Here is a 13,550-nt window from a genome sequence, read left to right on the forward strand (position 1 = left end):
AGGAGTCGAAACTCTTGCCAAAAAAAAAAAAAAAAAGAGTGTCCCGCAGGAGTCATGCCAGGGTGGAGAAGTTCCAGCAAGCACTTCTGTTAAAGATACTTGTTTCGTGAAAACTATACAATGTGGCGTTTTCTTTTTTTTTTTTTTTTTTTTTGAGACGGAGTCTGGCTCTGTCACCCAGGCTGGAGTGCAGTGGCGCGATCTCGGCTCACTGCAAGCTCCGCCTCCCGGGTTTACGCCATTCTCCTGCCTCAGCCTCCCAAGTAACTGGGACTACAGGCGCCCACCACCTCGCCCGGCTAGTTTTTTCTATTTTTTAGTAGAGACGGGGTTTCACCGTGTTAGCCAGGATGGTCTCGATCTCCTGACCTCGTGATCCGCCCGTCTCGGCCTCCCAAAGTGCTGGGATTACAGGCTTGAGCCACCGCGCCCGGCCACAATGTGGCGTTTTCATTCCTATCTGTGTGATTCATTTCTTAGTTTCGTGGAGTTCCTTTGCTCCCCTTCCCCCAGCAGGATGTGGGCAAAGCTGTCCTGCCCTCTTCCTTCGCCTGGGCTTCTGGAGCCTCCGGCCGACGCGCAGCTCCGCCCACGGCCCGTCCCCCGGGCCTGGCCCCGCCCGGCGGCGTCGAGCCCCGCCCACGAGTCCTTCTCCCGCGCGGAGTCTCACCCGCAGCCAGCCCCCGGCGCGGAACCCCGCCCACGATCCCGTCCTAGCGCAGAGCCCCGCCCACGAGCCCGTTTCCAGCGCGGAGCCCCGCCCACAGCCTGTCCCCAGCGCGGAGCCCCGCCCCGCAGGCTGCCGGGGGCCCACCGCCTCCCCAGCAAGGCCGCCCGGCCTTGGGCGCAGCGCTGCCATGGCTGGGGGCCGTGGGGCCCCCGGGCGCGGCCGGGACGAGCCTCCGGAGAGCTACCCGCAACGACAGGACCACGAACTACAGGCCCTGGAGGCCATCTACGGCGCGGACTTCCAAGACCTGCGGCCGGACGCTTGCGGACCGGTAGGAACGTGGCTTGTCAGGCCCGGGCTGGTGTGCCCTGGCCTCCCCCGGCCCTGGGCCAAAGCCCAGACACTTCCAGATAGGACCGCCGCTTTAAGATCCTGCAGTCTTTCGTCCCTCAGGTTCCACCCATGCTCACTTTTAGTTCTTGCACCTGCAGCTGGTCTCCAGAACCCCACCTAGGCCGAATTCTTCCACAGCCCTTTCCCCATGATTTCCCCAGAGGAATTCCCCGGGATTCCTCTCTCTTACCTGACAGTGCTTCTTATTCCTGCCTACATCCCGTAACATATCCGCCTCCTTCCAACCTTGTGCTTTTTCCCCCCTGAAAGCCCTCGCGGATGATACAACAGCACATTCATACGCACCCGTTGCTACTTTGTTCTGAGAACGCTTTTTGGGCGCTCGCACAGGCCTTAACGTGCTCAATCAGAGTTCTCGTTTCATCCATGCATTCAGATCTGCACGCCGCATAATTCCCGCTGTACTCCCCAGGTATCCTCACTGTGTTTTCCGATACGGAGGAACTTTGCATACGTCTGCACCTTCCTCTAAGACATTTAGCTCAGAATGTAGCACACATTCATCTTAGCTGTAGTGGAGAGAGGGTTCTAGACTGAGTCTAGAGCAGGAGTGTCCAATCTTTTGGCTTCCCCGGGCCACAAAAAATACACTAACGATAGCTGATCATCTAAAAAAAAAAAATCGCAAAAAACCCTCAATGTTTTAAGACAGTTGACGAATGTGTGTTGGGCCACATTCAGCGCCATACAGGGCTGCATGCGGCCCATGGGCCTTGGGTTGAACCAGCTTGCTTCAGACTTTTTAAAATGGCATTTTGTTTAAAATATTATTTTGCCTTTAAAATATTATTTTGCCTTTTTGTCTGGAAATTAAGGCACATTATAAATTATTTATACTGACAGTTTTTTCCCCATCCTTGAAGAGTTGATCTACCAAACTGTTTCTGAATGTTATCATATTATCATTTAAAACATACTTCTAACTTCATCTGCTTTTTTTTTTTGAGACAGGGTCTTGCTTTGTCACCCAGGCCCGAGTGCAGGAGCATGATCACGGCTCACTGCGGCCTATTCTCAAGCAGTCCTTCTGCCTCAGCCTGTCAAGTAGCTGGGACTACAGGCACATGCCACTACACCTGGTTAATTTTTTTAATTTTTTATAGAGACAGAGTCTTGCTCTGTTGCCCGGGCTGGTATCAAGTTCCTGAGCTCATGCAGTCCTCTCACCTTGGCCTCTGAAAGTGCTGGGATTACAGGCGTGAGCCACCGCGCCTGGCGTCTTCATCTACTTTTAACTCTGGCATTTCACAACATCTGCTTTATCTACACATCCAGGATTTCCTCAAGAAATACCATCTGCTGGAGCTATCAGAGCAAAATATTCTCCCTCAAACTCAGGGTTCTTCTTCCTTCATGAAATTTGTTTTAGGCGTTAGGAATACAGCTGTGGGCAAAACAGACAAAAATCCTTGCCCTCAGGGAGCTTACTTTTCTAATGCTTAATATGAAGTTATTTGTAACCTGAAATAGTAAAAGTATAAATATTCCCCTTAACATGACAGAGAAGTTGGTGATTGGGCAACTTCAATGTTCCCAAACATTGAGAATCAGGAAGTAGGCCCAACAGGCAGCCAAAATAGGTGTCTCGAAGTGTACACCAGACTCAACACAAAGTCCCTAAGGCTTCGTTCTGAACCAGTTTGTTTACTTTATACAAGCTTAGTTGTCTGCTCCTAGGGCTGCAGAAAAATGGAAGAAAAAAAGCAACTTCTTTTAGGTCGGAATATTGGTAACCCCAAGAATTTATAGCTGGTGGCTTTCATAACAAGATGAAAGACTAGACAAACCAAAGCAAAAACTATAGAAGGCAGGCAGAAGAATTTAAATAGCTGTCTGTGGCCTGTTGTACACAGGGCAAATGGCCTCAACACATTCATAGGCCCGGCAGGCAAGTAATTGATGGTCTCAAGGATGAATCAGAGTTTAGTCATTCAACAAGCACTTACTATCACCTGCTATTTGCCAGGGAAAAGTGATGCAGGTCCGAAATCCTTTATCCACAACTCTTTATTGAGAGGGAGTTTCTCTCTATCACCCAGGCTGGAGTGCAGTGGTGCAATCTCAGCTCATTGCAACCTCCACCTCCCAGGTTCAAGCAATTCTTGTGCCTCAGCCTCCTGAGCAGCTGGGATTACAGGTGTCTGCCTCCACACGTGACTAATTTTTGTATTTTTAGTAGAGACGGAGTTTCATTGTGTTGGCCAGGCTGGTCTCGAACTCCTGACCTCAAGTGATCCTCCCATCTCGCCTCCCAAAATGCTGGGATTACAGGTGTGAGCCACCATGCCCAGCCTTTTATCCAAAACTCTTGAGACTTGATGGGTTTCAGAACTCAGAAGTGCTTCTGTTCACGTTTTTGTGTGCACATTACACACGTTACCTGATACCTTCCTCAGTGTCTGGGGCAGCATCGAAAATCAAACACAATGAAGCATAGAAATACTCAAATTTCACACTGAACAGATAAACAGATAAACTATTACTAACCTCATGTTGGTTCAGGCTAAATTTACTGCCAGTAATTTCAGGTTAGATTTTTTTTCCAACTTCTTTTAGTGGGGATGTGTTGTAATATAAATTTCAGTTTAGTAGCGTATGTATATCATTTATAAATAACATTTTGAGGTGCATGCTAAAAACTTTTTCATTTGTAAAAAGTTTGGATACTGCCAGTTTAAAGTATCTATGATTTATAGATAGTTACAAATTGCTAACTTATTTTGGCTAGCTTTCCACAACAGCAAAAGGATAATTGGATAGCTTTTAGAAACATCCCTCCAAAAAACTTGCTTCAATCCCTGGATCCGCCAGTAGTGTATGGTGGTGTTTGTTTTCCTTTATCTTCAACAATACTATATGTGTTAGACTGTTTCATCCTTGCCAGGTAAAGGAAACATATCTCATTTTAATTTTTATTTATTTATAAATTATCTAGAACACCTTTGTTTACAAACCATTGATTTTTCTTTTCCTGTGAACTGCTCATGCTCTTTGGTTTACTCTTCCACCCTGTGGTCCATTTTCTTGTTTATTTGTAAGAGCTAAATATCGTAAGAAAATTAGCAATTTGGGTCTATCATGCATATATTTTCTCCTAATCATATGCATTTATTTACGTAATTTATGTGATTTTTAAAATGTGAATAGAGTCAAAATGACTTATTTTTTTGTGTTATGGTCCCTGTGGGGTTTTTTTTTCCCCCTCTGCTCCAATGTTACTAAAAACCAAATTCTTCAAAGTTTACTTTCAACTTGTTCATGACTTTGTTTTTAAATTTTCATCAAATAAAGATATAAGTAGTTTTTTTTTTAAGTTCTTCTTTCCATCGAAGTATGGGCCTAGGCCACCTCCCCGTGTGCATCCTTCCTCTTCCTGCTAAGCAGCTAGACAAATACAGGCAGTTGAATTTTTCATTGTCTTCCACTCATTTGAAATGCCATTCCTACAAGCCCAATGCCTGGTAAAACAAACAAAAAACTTTCTAAAATTGTATTGAATGAAATAATTCTCAAATGTATTTTGAGTCTCTTTTTTTCCTTGTCTGGAATGCTTGGTCTCTGGCTTATCTTAGCTTCAATGCTACATCCTGCTACCTCCTCAGATAGTTCTTCTTTGATAACCACATTTAATTACATACCCTCACACCCGAAGTCATTCGCTAAGGAGAGCACCACGTCATCTCTTCAACAGCACTCTCTAAACTTGCACTTACATGTTTATGATGTTTGTTTTCCCCCACCAGACTGAAGTTCCTTGAGAGCAGGAACCATATCCGTGTTCTCACCTCTGTGGACTAAGCACAGTGCCTGACACAGAGTCAGTGCTTAACAAATGTGGGTGATGGATGTGTGATGGGTGAATGAGTGGATGTAAGGCCTGTGGACCAAAGAGTGCCTAACCCTGCTGGGACCACATTTGCAGAATTATGCTTTATGGAAGGACCCACACATTTATCAAGGATTATTATAAAGCCGTATAAGAAGTGATCTTATGAAATTTGTACACATGGTAGAAGAGAACAGTGTTTATTATATGGTACTCCTTGTAAGGTTCATGTTATAAATTTCTGTTAGCATTTAGTGTTGCTAAGTACTTTGCTTCCCTGAAATAATTTTTGGGTTTTCTCTTTTCTGATGATACCACGTTTCTCTTTTTGCCCCGCCTGCCAGGACATTCTGAGAAAAAAATCAAGGCTCGATCCCAGCAACTTAGGATGGCATAATAAAAGAGTGGCTTATGGGAGGAGACAGGGTTTGGAGTCAAGGCGGGTTTGAATCCCAGCTCTGTCCCTGTGTATCTGTGGGCAAGAATGTAAAACTCCCTGAACCTGAGCTTCTGTATCTGTAAAATGGAGATGGCACCTGCCTTGCAAAGTTGGTAAGGTGCCTGGGCCATGGGAGTGCTCAGCCATTATTTTTTCTCTCAAGACTCCCCTTTTTCATTATATACATAGAATATGAACTACTTCAAACCCACTTTGGAAAAAGGGTATATAAGTTGAAGAACAAGGGTATTTGGTGATTTGATGAAAAGCAGTTGATGGAAAACATGCAGTTCTGTCCTTGTCAAGGGTTTTCATTTGTTAATATCTCAGTATTCAGATCTCAATTAAAATCTCCCCTGCTCACAGAGGCCTTCCCTAACCCACCTGTCTGGATATCTTCTCCTTGCCCACCACTGTGTCCCTCTACTCTGCTTTGTTTTCTTTACAGCACTCATCACTATTTGAAATCACTTGTCTTCCAGTTTGTATCAGCTGGTTGGGACTGTGTCTGTCTAAATTTACCTCTGCACTCCCAGCTTCCCGGAGAGCACCCAGACATCATAACTCAGTAACATCTGAATGAATGGAAGCTGAGTGGAACATTTTGGTTCGTTCCTTAGATAACTTAAAAAAGGAAAATGCATTTTCTCTGGCTCAGGTTTTGTTTTTAAATCATGCTTTTGGAAAGTATGCCAGATTATCTATGTAAAATATAATTGCAAATATTTTTAAAGTAGAACTTTTGATCTAAAATGATCATTATCTTAATCATTAATGATTGGCTCTACAGCTATGAAAAAAAGTTTTTGTTTTTCCTCTTTTAGGTCAAAGAGCCCCCTGAAATCAATTTAGTTTTGTACCCCCAAGGCCTAACTGGTGAAGAAGTATATGTAAAAGTGGATTTGAGGGTTAAATGCCCACCTACCTATCCAGATGTGTGAGTACATTTATAAATAACTTTGACATGGTTTCAGTTTTCTGTTTTGACAACATAGAAACAGATTGAAATTAGTAGTATTTTCTCCTTCCTGCTCCCATTCCACATAAAATTTCATTTCCTATATTTCAACAAAACTACATCAGCAATAGATGTTTTCATGAAACCTGTCTCATTTTAAGCCTGTTTGTAGCTATAGAATTGTCACTGCAGATACTAATATTTGCCCAGTGACTATTTTGCTTCCTTTGATGTTTTAACTTTTGTTTATTTATTTCTTCATAAGTTAGGAAGAGGAAAAATTTGGAAGAAAACGATAGAGGCATGGTGACTATTGAAAGCACTTACATAGTTAGAGTATGGTTGGTATTAGAAACTCAGCAAGTCTGTGCCTGAGATGACCTTTCGCTGCCTAGAGTGAGGGAGAGTATTTGGAGCTGTCCTTCCTCTCAGTGGGGTACTGCTGGCAAGTGTCCATCGTGCAGGGCTGTGCCATGCACTGCAGGATGCTTAGCATCCCTGGCCCCCACCTACCAATGCCACGAGTGTCCTCCAGGCATTGAAACCACCAAATAACCTGCATATTTCCAAATTCCCCCTGAAGGCGATGTCACCTCTGGTTGAGAACTTTTAGTTAGAGATGGGATTTCACTGTGTTAGCCAGGATGGTCTTGATCTCCTGCCCTCGTGATCCGCCTGCCTCGGCCTCCCAAAGTGCTGGGATTACAGGCGTGAGCCACTGCACCCAGCCAGCCATCAGCCCTTAAGTATGTATATTTGGTGTAATCTTTCCCCATACATCCCACATGCAAAGGCAGGTTGGCCTGGATGGCGTTAAGTAGTTTGAACTTACTGGATGGGGAACCAGTGAAGGTTTCTGAGAAGGAAAGGGACAAATAAAAGGAAACTCTGCTTTACACAGTGGGTGGTAAATTTATGGAATTTATTATCCTAAGAAGTGATAGGGAGGATATGAAAAGACAGATAGGTCAAAATTGAGCTCCTTGAAGTCAGTAACCGTTCTTAGCCCCCAAAACTGTACTGAGAGTATTATAGTAGGTATACTATACCTACTATAAAAATATTAATGAAGCATTAATGGAAAAAGATCATTAAAAATTTATGAAAGGAAATTAAGACAGTGCCTCTCTAGGTTTTTTTTTTTTTCCTGACACCAAATACATTATGCCTTTTCTGATACCGTGTGGGTGTCCAATAGTTCAGTTCAATTCTGACATTATCTGTAGTTAGCATAGACCCCACAGATTAAGGACTCAGTTCCACAAGATTGCCTCCATTTCTGATGCTAGTTGCAAGTCCCAATACTTCTGACCATTTATAGCCAGTATTTATAACTGGCTATAAATTTGGGGGTTTCCACCGCCCCCTCCTAAGTTGCGATAATTGCTAGAATGCGTCACAGAACTCAGTTTCCGTGAGTTACATTTACTTTGTCATAAAGGATACGGCTGCGGAAGAGCCACATGGAAGAATTATGAAGGGTAAGGTGTGTGGGAAGAGGCACCGAGCTTCCATACCCTCTTCAGGCATGGCACCCTCCCAGCACCTCCCTGTGTTCTTCAACCAAGAATCTCCCTGAACCCTGTCGTTTAGGGGTTTTTACGGAGGTTTCATTATGTAGAGATGATTGATTAATTAAATCTTTGGCCACTGGTGATTGAACTTGATCTTCAGCCCTCTACTCCTCCCCGAAGATCTGGGATGGGACTGAAATTTCTCACCCTGTAATCAAGGCTTAGTTTTTCTGGTGACCAGTCCTGATCCTGAAGCTACCCAGGTACTGACCAGAGTTACCTCATGAGCCCTAACTCCAGTATGGTTGGAAGGGATTTGTTATGAAAAACATAAGATGCTCTTCTCACCCCTGTTGCTCAGGAAATTCCAAGGGTGACAGGATCTCTGTGCCAGGAACAGGGATCAAGACCAAATATATAATTTTTTATTATACCATAGCCTCAAGAATTCAAAGTGTTTATTCTTGAAAAATCAAAATAAAGAAAAAGTTATATGTGCTATAATGTTATACATATATAAGTGCTAAAATATTAATTATAGCATTATTTGTGAAAGTAAAGCAATTGGAAGCAGTCTAAATGTCAAACACTAGAGCGAGGTTTCTTCACCTTGGCAATACTGACATGTGGGCAGTTGTTGTGGGGGCCGTCCTGGGCTTCGTGGGATATTTAGTAGCATCCCTGACCTCTGTCTGCTAGATGTTGGGAGTACGTTTCTCCCCAGGTTGTGACAATCAAAAAAAGTCTCTAGATGTTGACAGATATCCCCTGGGGCCAAAATCACCCCTGGTTAAGAATCATGGTACTAGATAACTATTCAGGTAAATCTTAATGTGTCCACTTGATAAAAATATTATGGGATGATTGTTTTTAACATTGAAATGCTGATAAAAAGTTAAAAAGCAAGCATTATAATATCAGCTACATAAACTATGAATTATATGGCAAGGAAATAAAGAGAACATTAGAATTTTCTTTGAAGTTTAATTAGCATCATTGATGAATTTTTCACCATTCTGTTAATATTGCTGTATAATGATTAATTATTTTTTAAATTATGACAAAAAGCTTAATTTAGGGTAATATTCTTACCCTTTTGAATACAGTACAGGAAAACATTGCTTTTCTGCAGAATAGTCCTTGATACCACTGTGAAAGAGAGACTCCTGGGTTAGATTCTGGAATTCTGGAAATTTCAGCCCCCTCCCAGACCTTTGGGGAGGAATTCTGGAAATTCTAAATTCTGGAAATTTCAGCCCCATCCCAGCTCTTTGGGGAGGGAGGAATCTAACCCTGGATTCCATACGTAGACTGAGGACTGTATGGTTGGTTTTTCTATTCTTTCCCTCATATAAACTACTTTCTGTCAAGTTTTATCTACAGAAATAGATAATGATCATAGCACCCTGTCATACTGAAGCATTGAGAGAACGCATAGATAAGTGCATACTCAAGACTTCACGGGGTGAAATGCCATGAATTACTCAGAAATGCTTGGTAAAAAGTGATGAGTCATCATCTCTTCAGTTAAAATTAAATAACTCCTATTTAATCTCAGAGAGTTGTTATTGGATATTTATTGGTTGGGAATGAAATGAAATCCGAGGGCTGGTTGTGTAATTTCCTTGAGTTGAAAATGTTGACTTAGATGAGCTCTAGGCAGAGTTGCAGAGAGTGTACATGACTAGATGTATTTATACACAGGAAGTGAGCATTTCCACCTTGTTTCCATCAGAATGAGTGATTGGGATGCAGCAGTGTGTTGTGGGAATACTAGAGGGATCGCCAGGGCTCCGTCTCACCTAGTTATTCTTGTTCTGCTTTATGCTAGAGCACACCTGAGTGCAGAGCACTTGGCCTTGCCAGTGAGCTGTCAGAGCTAGGTTAATTCACATCGGCTGCAAGCTAGGGTAGAGAATTACCATACAGAGGAGCACATGGTTAAGTTACTAGGCTAGAGTCAGCCACAGAACTGGAATGATTTTGTTTGTTTGTTTGTTTTTTAAGCGAAGAACTCAGAGTTAGGGATCCAGGGCAAATCACAGGAAATAAATAGTAATTGATGTTGGGAAATTTCAATCGGATTGTAAAGCTGAAATTAGATACAGGGGTCAAGGAAGTCTGACAGCTCAGACAGAAGGCTTTGGCCAGCCCACTTCTTCCTTGTAGGATGCGGGTGACTCCACTGTGTCAACTGGAGTTACAGGGATATGTTGAAGTCCCTTTGAGATTAAGGACCTCAGGCCCAGAGTGCTTTCAGTTTAGCAAATATTGATGCAAACAGGCTATACTTTCTGGAGTAACTCTTTTTTTGTTGTTGTTGTTTTTTGCCTTTTCCAGAGTTCCTGCAATAGAGTTAAAAAATGCCAAAGGTCTATCAAATGAAAGTGTTAATTTGTTAAAATCTCGCCTAGAAGAACTGGCCAAGAAACACTGTGGGGAGGTAAGATTTGTTAAACTGGAATTAAGACAGTAAACTTCCCCATTGCACCTCAAATCCAATTTTGAGTAGCATGTTTTGTGTTTTATTGGTTCTACAAAAGGGAACATTGTGATTTTTATTTATTTAATAGGATTAATGAAATGTGTAGTCTATAGATGGTACTATTGATGCTGAAGAATGTTTCTGAAAACATTCAGAAACATGGGCCCCATCCCATGTCGGGGATGGTGGCTCACACTTGTAATTCCAGCACTTTGGGAGGCTGAGGTGGGAGGATCACTTGAGTCCAGAAGTTTGAGGCCAACCTGAGCAAAATGGCGAGCACTTGTCTCTAAAAAATTCACTGAGTGTGGTGGTGTATGCCGATAGTGCAAGCTACTCAGGAGGCTGAGGTGGGAGAATTGCATGAGCCCAGGAGTTTGAGGTTACAGTGAGCTATGATCACACCCCTTCACTCCAGCCTGGGCCATAGAGCAAGATCCTGTCTCTTAAAAATAAAAAAAGAAGAATTTTTCTGAAAACAGTTGATGTGAACCCAGCCACACTTTTTGTACACTTTGGATCTGGCATCATGACTTGATCTTGACTTGAACCTTTTTGTTGGAAAAATGCGTCAGACAAGCAATTTCTGACTGCCTCTCCCCTTTGCATATCAGAGGAATTTGTTGTTTTCTTTCTCAATAATTAGCGACACACTCTACTCCTTCAATGTCTATCATATACCTGAGCATTTACACTGAGTTCAGTACTCATTCTTTTTTAATCTGCTGAACATTAGGATCTGCATATGAGTTCTCTCTTGGGTGGCACAGCTCTCTCTGGAAGGCAAGACTAAGTGTCTTCTGGAGGCAGAGTATGGCTGTGCTTTCCTTAGGCCAGACCAGTTCCCTCGAAGTATAACACTTGTTTGCCTCACTTTTGTGTAAAATCACTCAGTGTTTTTACCTGGCAGCTCATGCTTAACGATCCCTTTATGTGAAAGCTGAGAAGAGGTGCCCTCGGCTTCCATGTCTGTTTCAGACTTTTATTAGAGATAACCACAGGTAACATTCACCTCACAGAAAGTAACTGGACAGATTTTTACTTGCTTTTCATAACACAATGAGTCATAGTACAATCCATGGACTGCGTTTTAGCTGTAAAAATTGTGTCCATTGAAGTTGCTGCTTCCAAGAACTTCAGTGATTGATGAGATATAGAAAGTGAGTGTAGAACAGCCTGGATTAAAAAACTAGGCCTTGGGAATGATTCCAAAGTTCTTTCTAGTATACGGGACTCCAGTGTCTAACTGAAATATGAAGTTATATGGAAAATTCAACTACAGAGAAACTTCTGATTTCCTGGATTTTTGATTTGTGTTTAATTTTTTTTTTTTTTTTTTTTTTTTTTTTTTGAGAGACAAAATCTCACCATCTTGCCCAGGCTGGTCCCAAACTCCTGGCTCAAGCAATCCTCCTACCTCAGCCTCCCAAAGTGCTAGGATTACAGGCCCAAGCCACCACACCCACCCTGATTTAAATTTTTATTTTGAGATAATTATATATTTATATATACCTCTTACCCAATTTGCCCCAACAGTAACAGTTTGCTGCACTGTAGTACAATGTCATAACCAGGATATTGACATTGATACAATCAAGATACAGAATATTGTTCTCACCACAAGGATCTCTCATGTTGCCCTTCTGCAGCTACTCCCTAAACTCTACCCTCTCCACATCTGCGTTGCTCCTTGGGTCCTAAGGCCCTAGCCAGTGTGCGTTCTACTCTTTACCTTTCAGGGTCATCTTACACTTGTTTTATTTGTAATGTCCGGGGTTTTTTAGTTGTATTTGGTAGGAGGAATAGGAAAAAGTAGGTATACTCCATCTTCCCAGAAGTGGAAGTCCTGATTTGTGATTTTTAATATTTACTATGTTCCCAGTAACTAGTAAGAGTCCCATGCCTTTTCTGTCTGTTCCACTGCAGCTGCCTTTTGTGAAGGGAACATGTCCTGATTATTAAAAGAGGCAGAAACTGGTAAAGACATGGTAGTGTTGTACACCCGTGTTTATAGCAGCGTTATTCACAAGAACAAAAAGGTGGAAACAACCCTGGGTCCACTGACAGGTGAATGGATAAACAAAATGTGGTATATACATATAAGGGAATATCAACCTTAATAAGGAAGGAGGTTCTGACACATGCTACGGAATGAATGAACCTTGAGGACATTATGCTAAGTGAAAGAAGCTGGTAACAAAAAGGCAAATACTATATGCTTCCACTTACATGAGGTACCTTGAGTAGTCGAGTTCACAGAGGCAGAAAGTAGAACAGTGGTTGCTAGGAGCTATGGGGAGGAGAGAATGGAAAGTTATTTAATGAGTACAGTTTGAGAAGAAGAAACAGTTCTGGAAATGGATGATGGAGATGGTTGTACAACAATGTGAATGTACTTAATGCTACTGAACATATATTTAATGGTTAAAATAGTAAATATGCTGTGTACATTTTGCCACAATTTAAAAAACACAGGCGTACCTCTAATTGTGCTTTACTTTATTACATTTCACAGATTATTGTGTTTTTTTACAAATGGAAGGTCTGTGGCAACCCTGCATTGAGCAAGTCTATCAGTGTCATTTTTCCAAACAGATGTGCTCACTTTATGTCTCGGTGTCACATTTTGGTAGTTTTCACAATGCTTCAACTTTTTCATTATTACTATATTTGTTTTGATGATCTGTTATCCATGACCTTTGATGTTACTATTGTAATTGTTTTGGGGCACCATAGACTCTGCCCATGTAGACAGCAAAGTTATTTGATCAATGTTGTGTGTGTTCTAACTACTGACCAGCCACTCCCCTCTCTCCCTCCCTCTCTTCTTGGGCCTCCCTATTCCCTGAGACACAGAAATATTGATATTAGCCCAATTAATAACCATACAATAGCCTTAAATGTTCAAATAAAAAGAAAAGTTGCATGTCTATCTTTAAATCAAAAGCTAGAAATGATGAGGTTTAATGAGGAACGCTGTTGAAAACCAAGATAGGCCAAAAGGCCTCTTACACTAAACAGTTAGCCAAGTTGTGAATGCGAAGGAAAAGTTCTTGAAGGAGAATAAAAGTGCTACTCAAGGCCGGGCGCGGTGGCTCAAGCCTGTAATCCCAGCACTTTGGGAGGCCGAGACGGGCGGATCACGAGGTCAGGAGATCAAGACCATCCTGGGTAACACAGTGAAACCCCCTCTCTACTAAAAATACAAAAACTTAGCCGGGCGAGGTGGCAGGCGCCTGTAGTC

At 42.3% G+C, this 13,550-nt stretch overlaps 1 protein-coding gene across 6 annotated transcripts in view; it reads left to right on the plus strand.

Annotated features, from left to right (window-relative positions):
- The first annotated feature begins 776 nt into the window (after positions 1-776).
- Positions 777-13,550, plus strand: part of EIF2AK4 (eukaryotic translation initiation factor 2 alpha kinase 4) — a 107,240-nt gene continuing 94,466 nt past the window's right edge. For 5 of the 6 annotated variants that reach the window (XR_013395497.1, XR_001445839.3, XM_015141919.3 and 2 more), the window contains exons 1-3: positions 777-1,001; positions 6,174-6,286; positions 10,162-10,264. Coding sequence is in view for 4 of the 6 variants with exons in the window: in XM_015141919.3 (XP_014997405.3) it covers positions 858-1,001; positions 6,174-6,286; positions 10,162-10,264 (360 nt within the window). In the remaining 2 variants the exon portion in view is untranslated. Of the gene's footprint in view, positions 1,002-5,831; positions 5,957-6,173; positions 6,287-10,161; positions 10,265-13,550 lie in introns of all 6 variants that reach the window. The other variant, XM_028850731.2, reaches the window with a different exon arrangement.

This window comes from Macaca mulatta, chromosome 7, assembly GCF_049350105.2.
Source record: "Macaca mulatta isolate MMU2019108-1 chromosome 7, T2T-MMU8v2.0, whole genome shotgun sequence".
Taxonomy (NCBI): Eukaryota; Metazoa; Chordata; class Mammalia; order Primates; family Cercopithecidae; genus Macaca; species Macaca mulatta.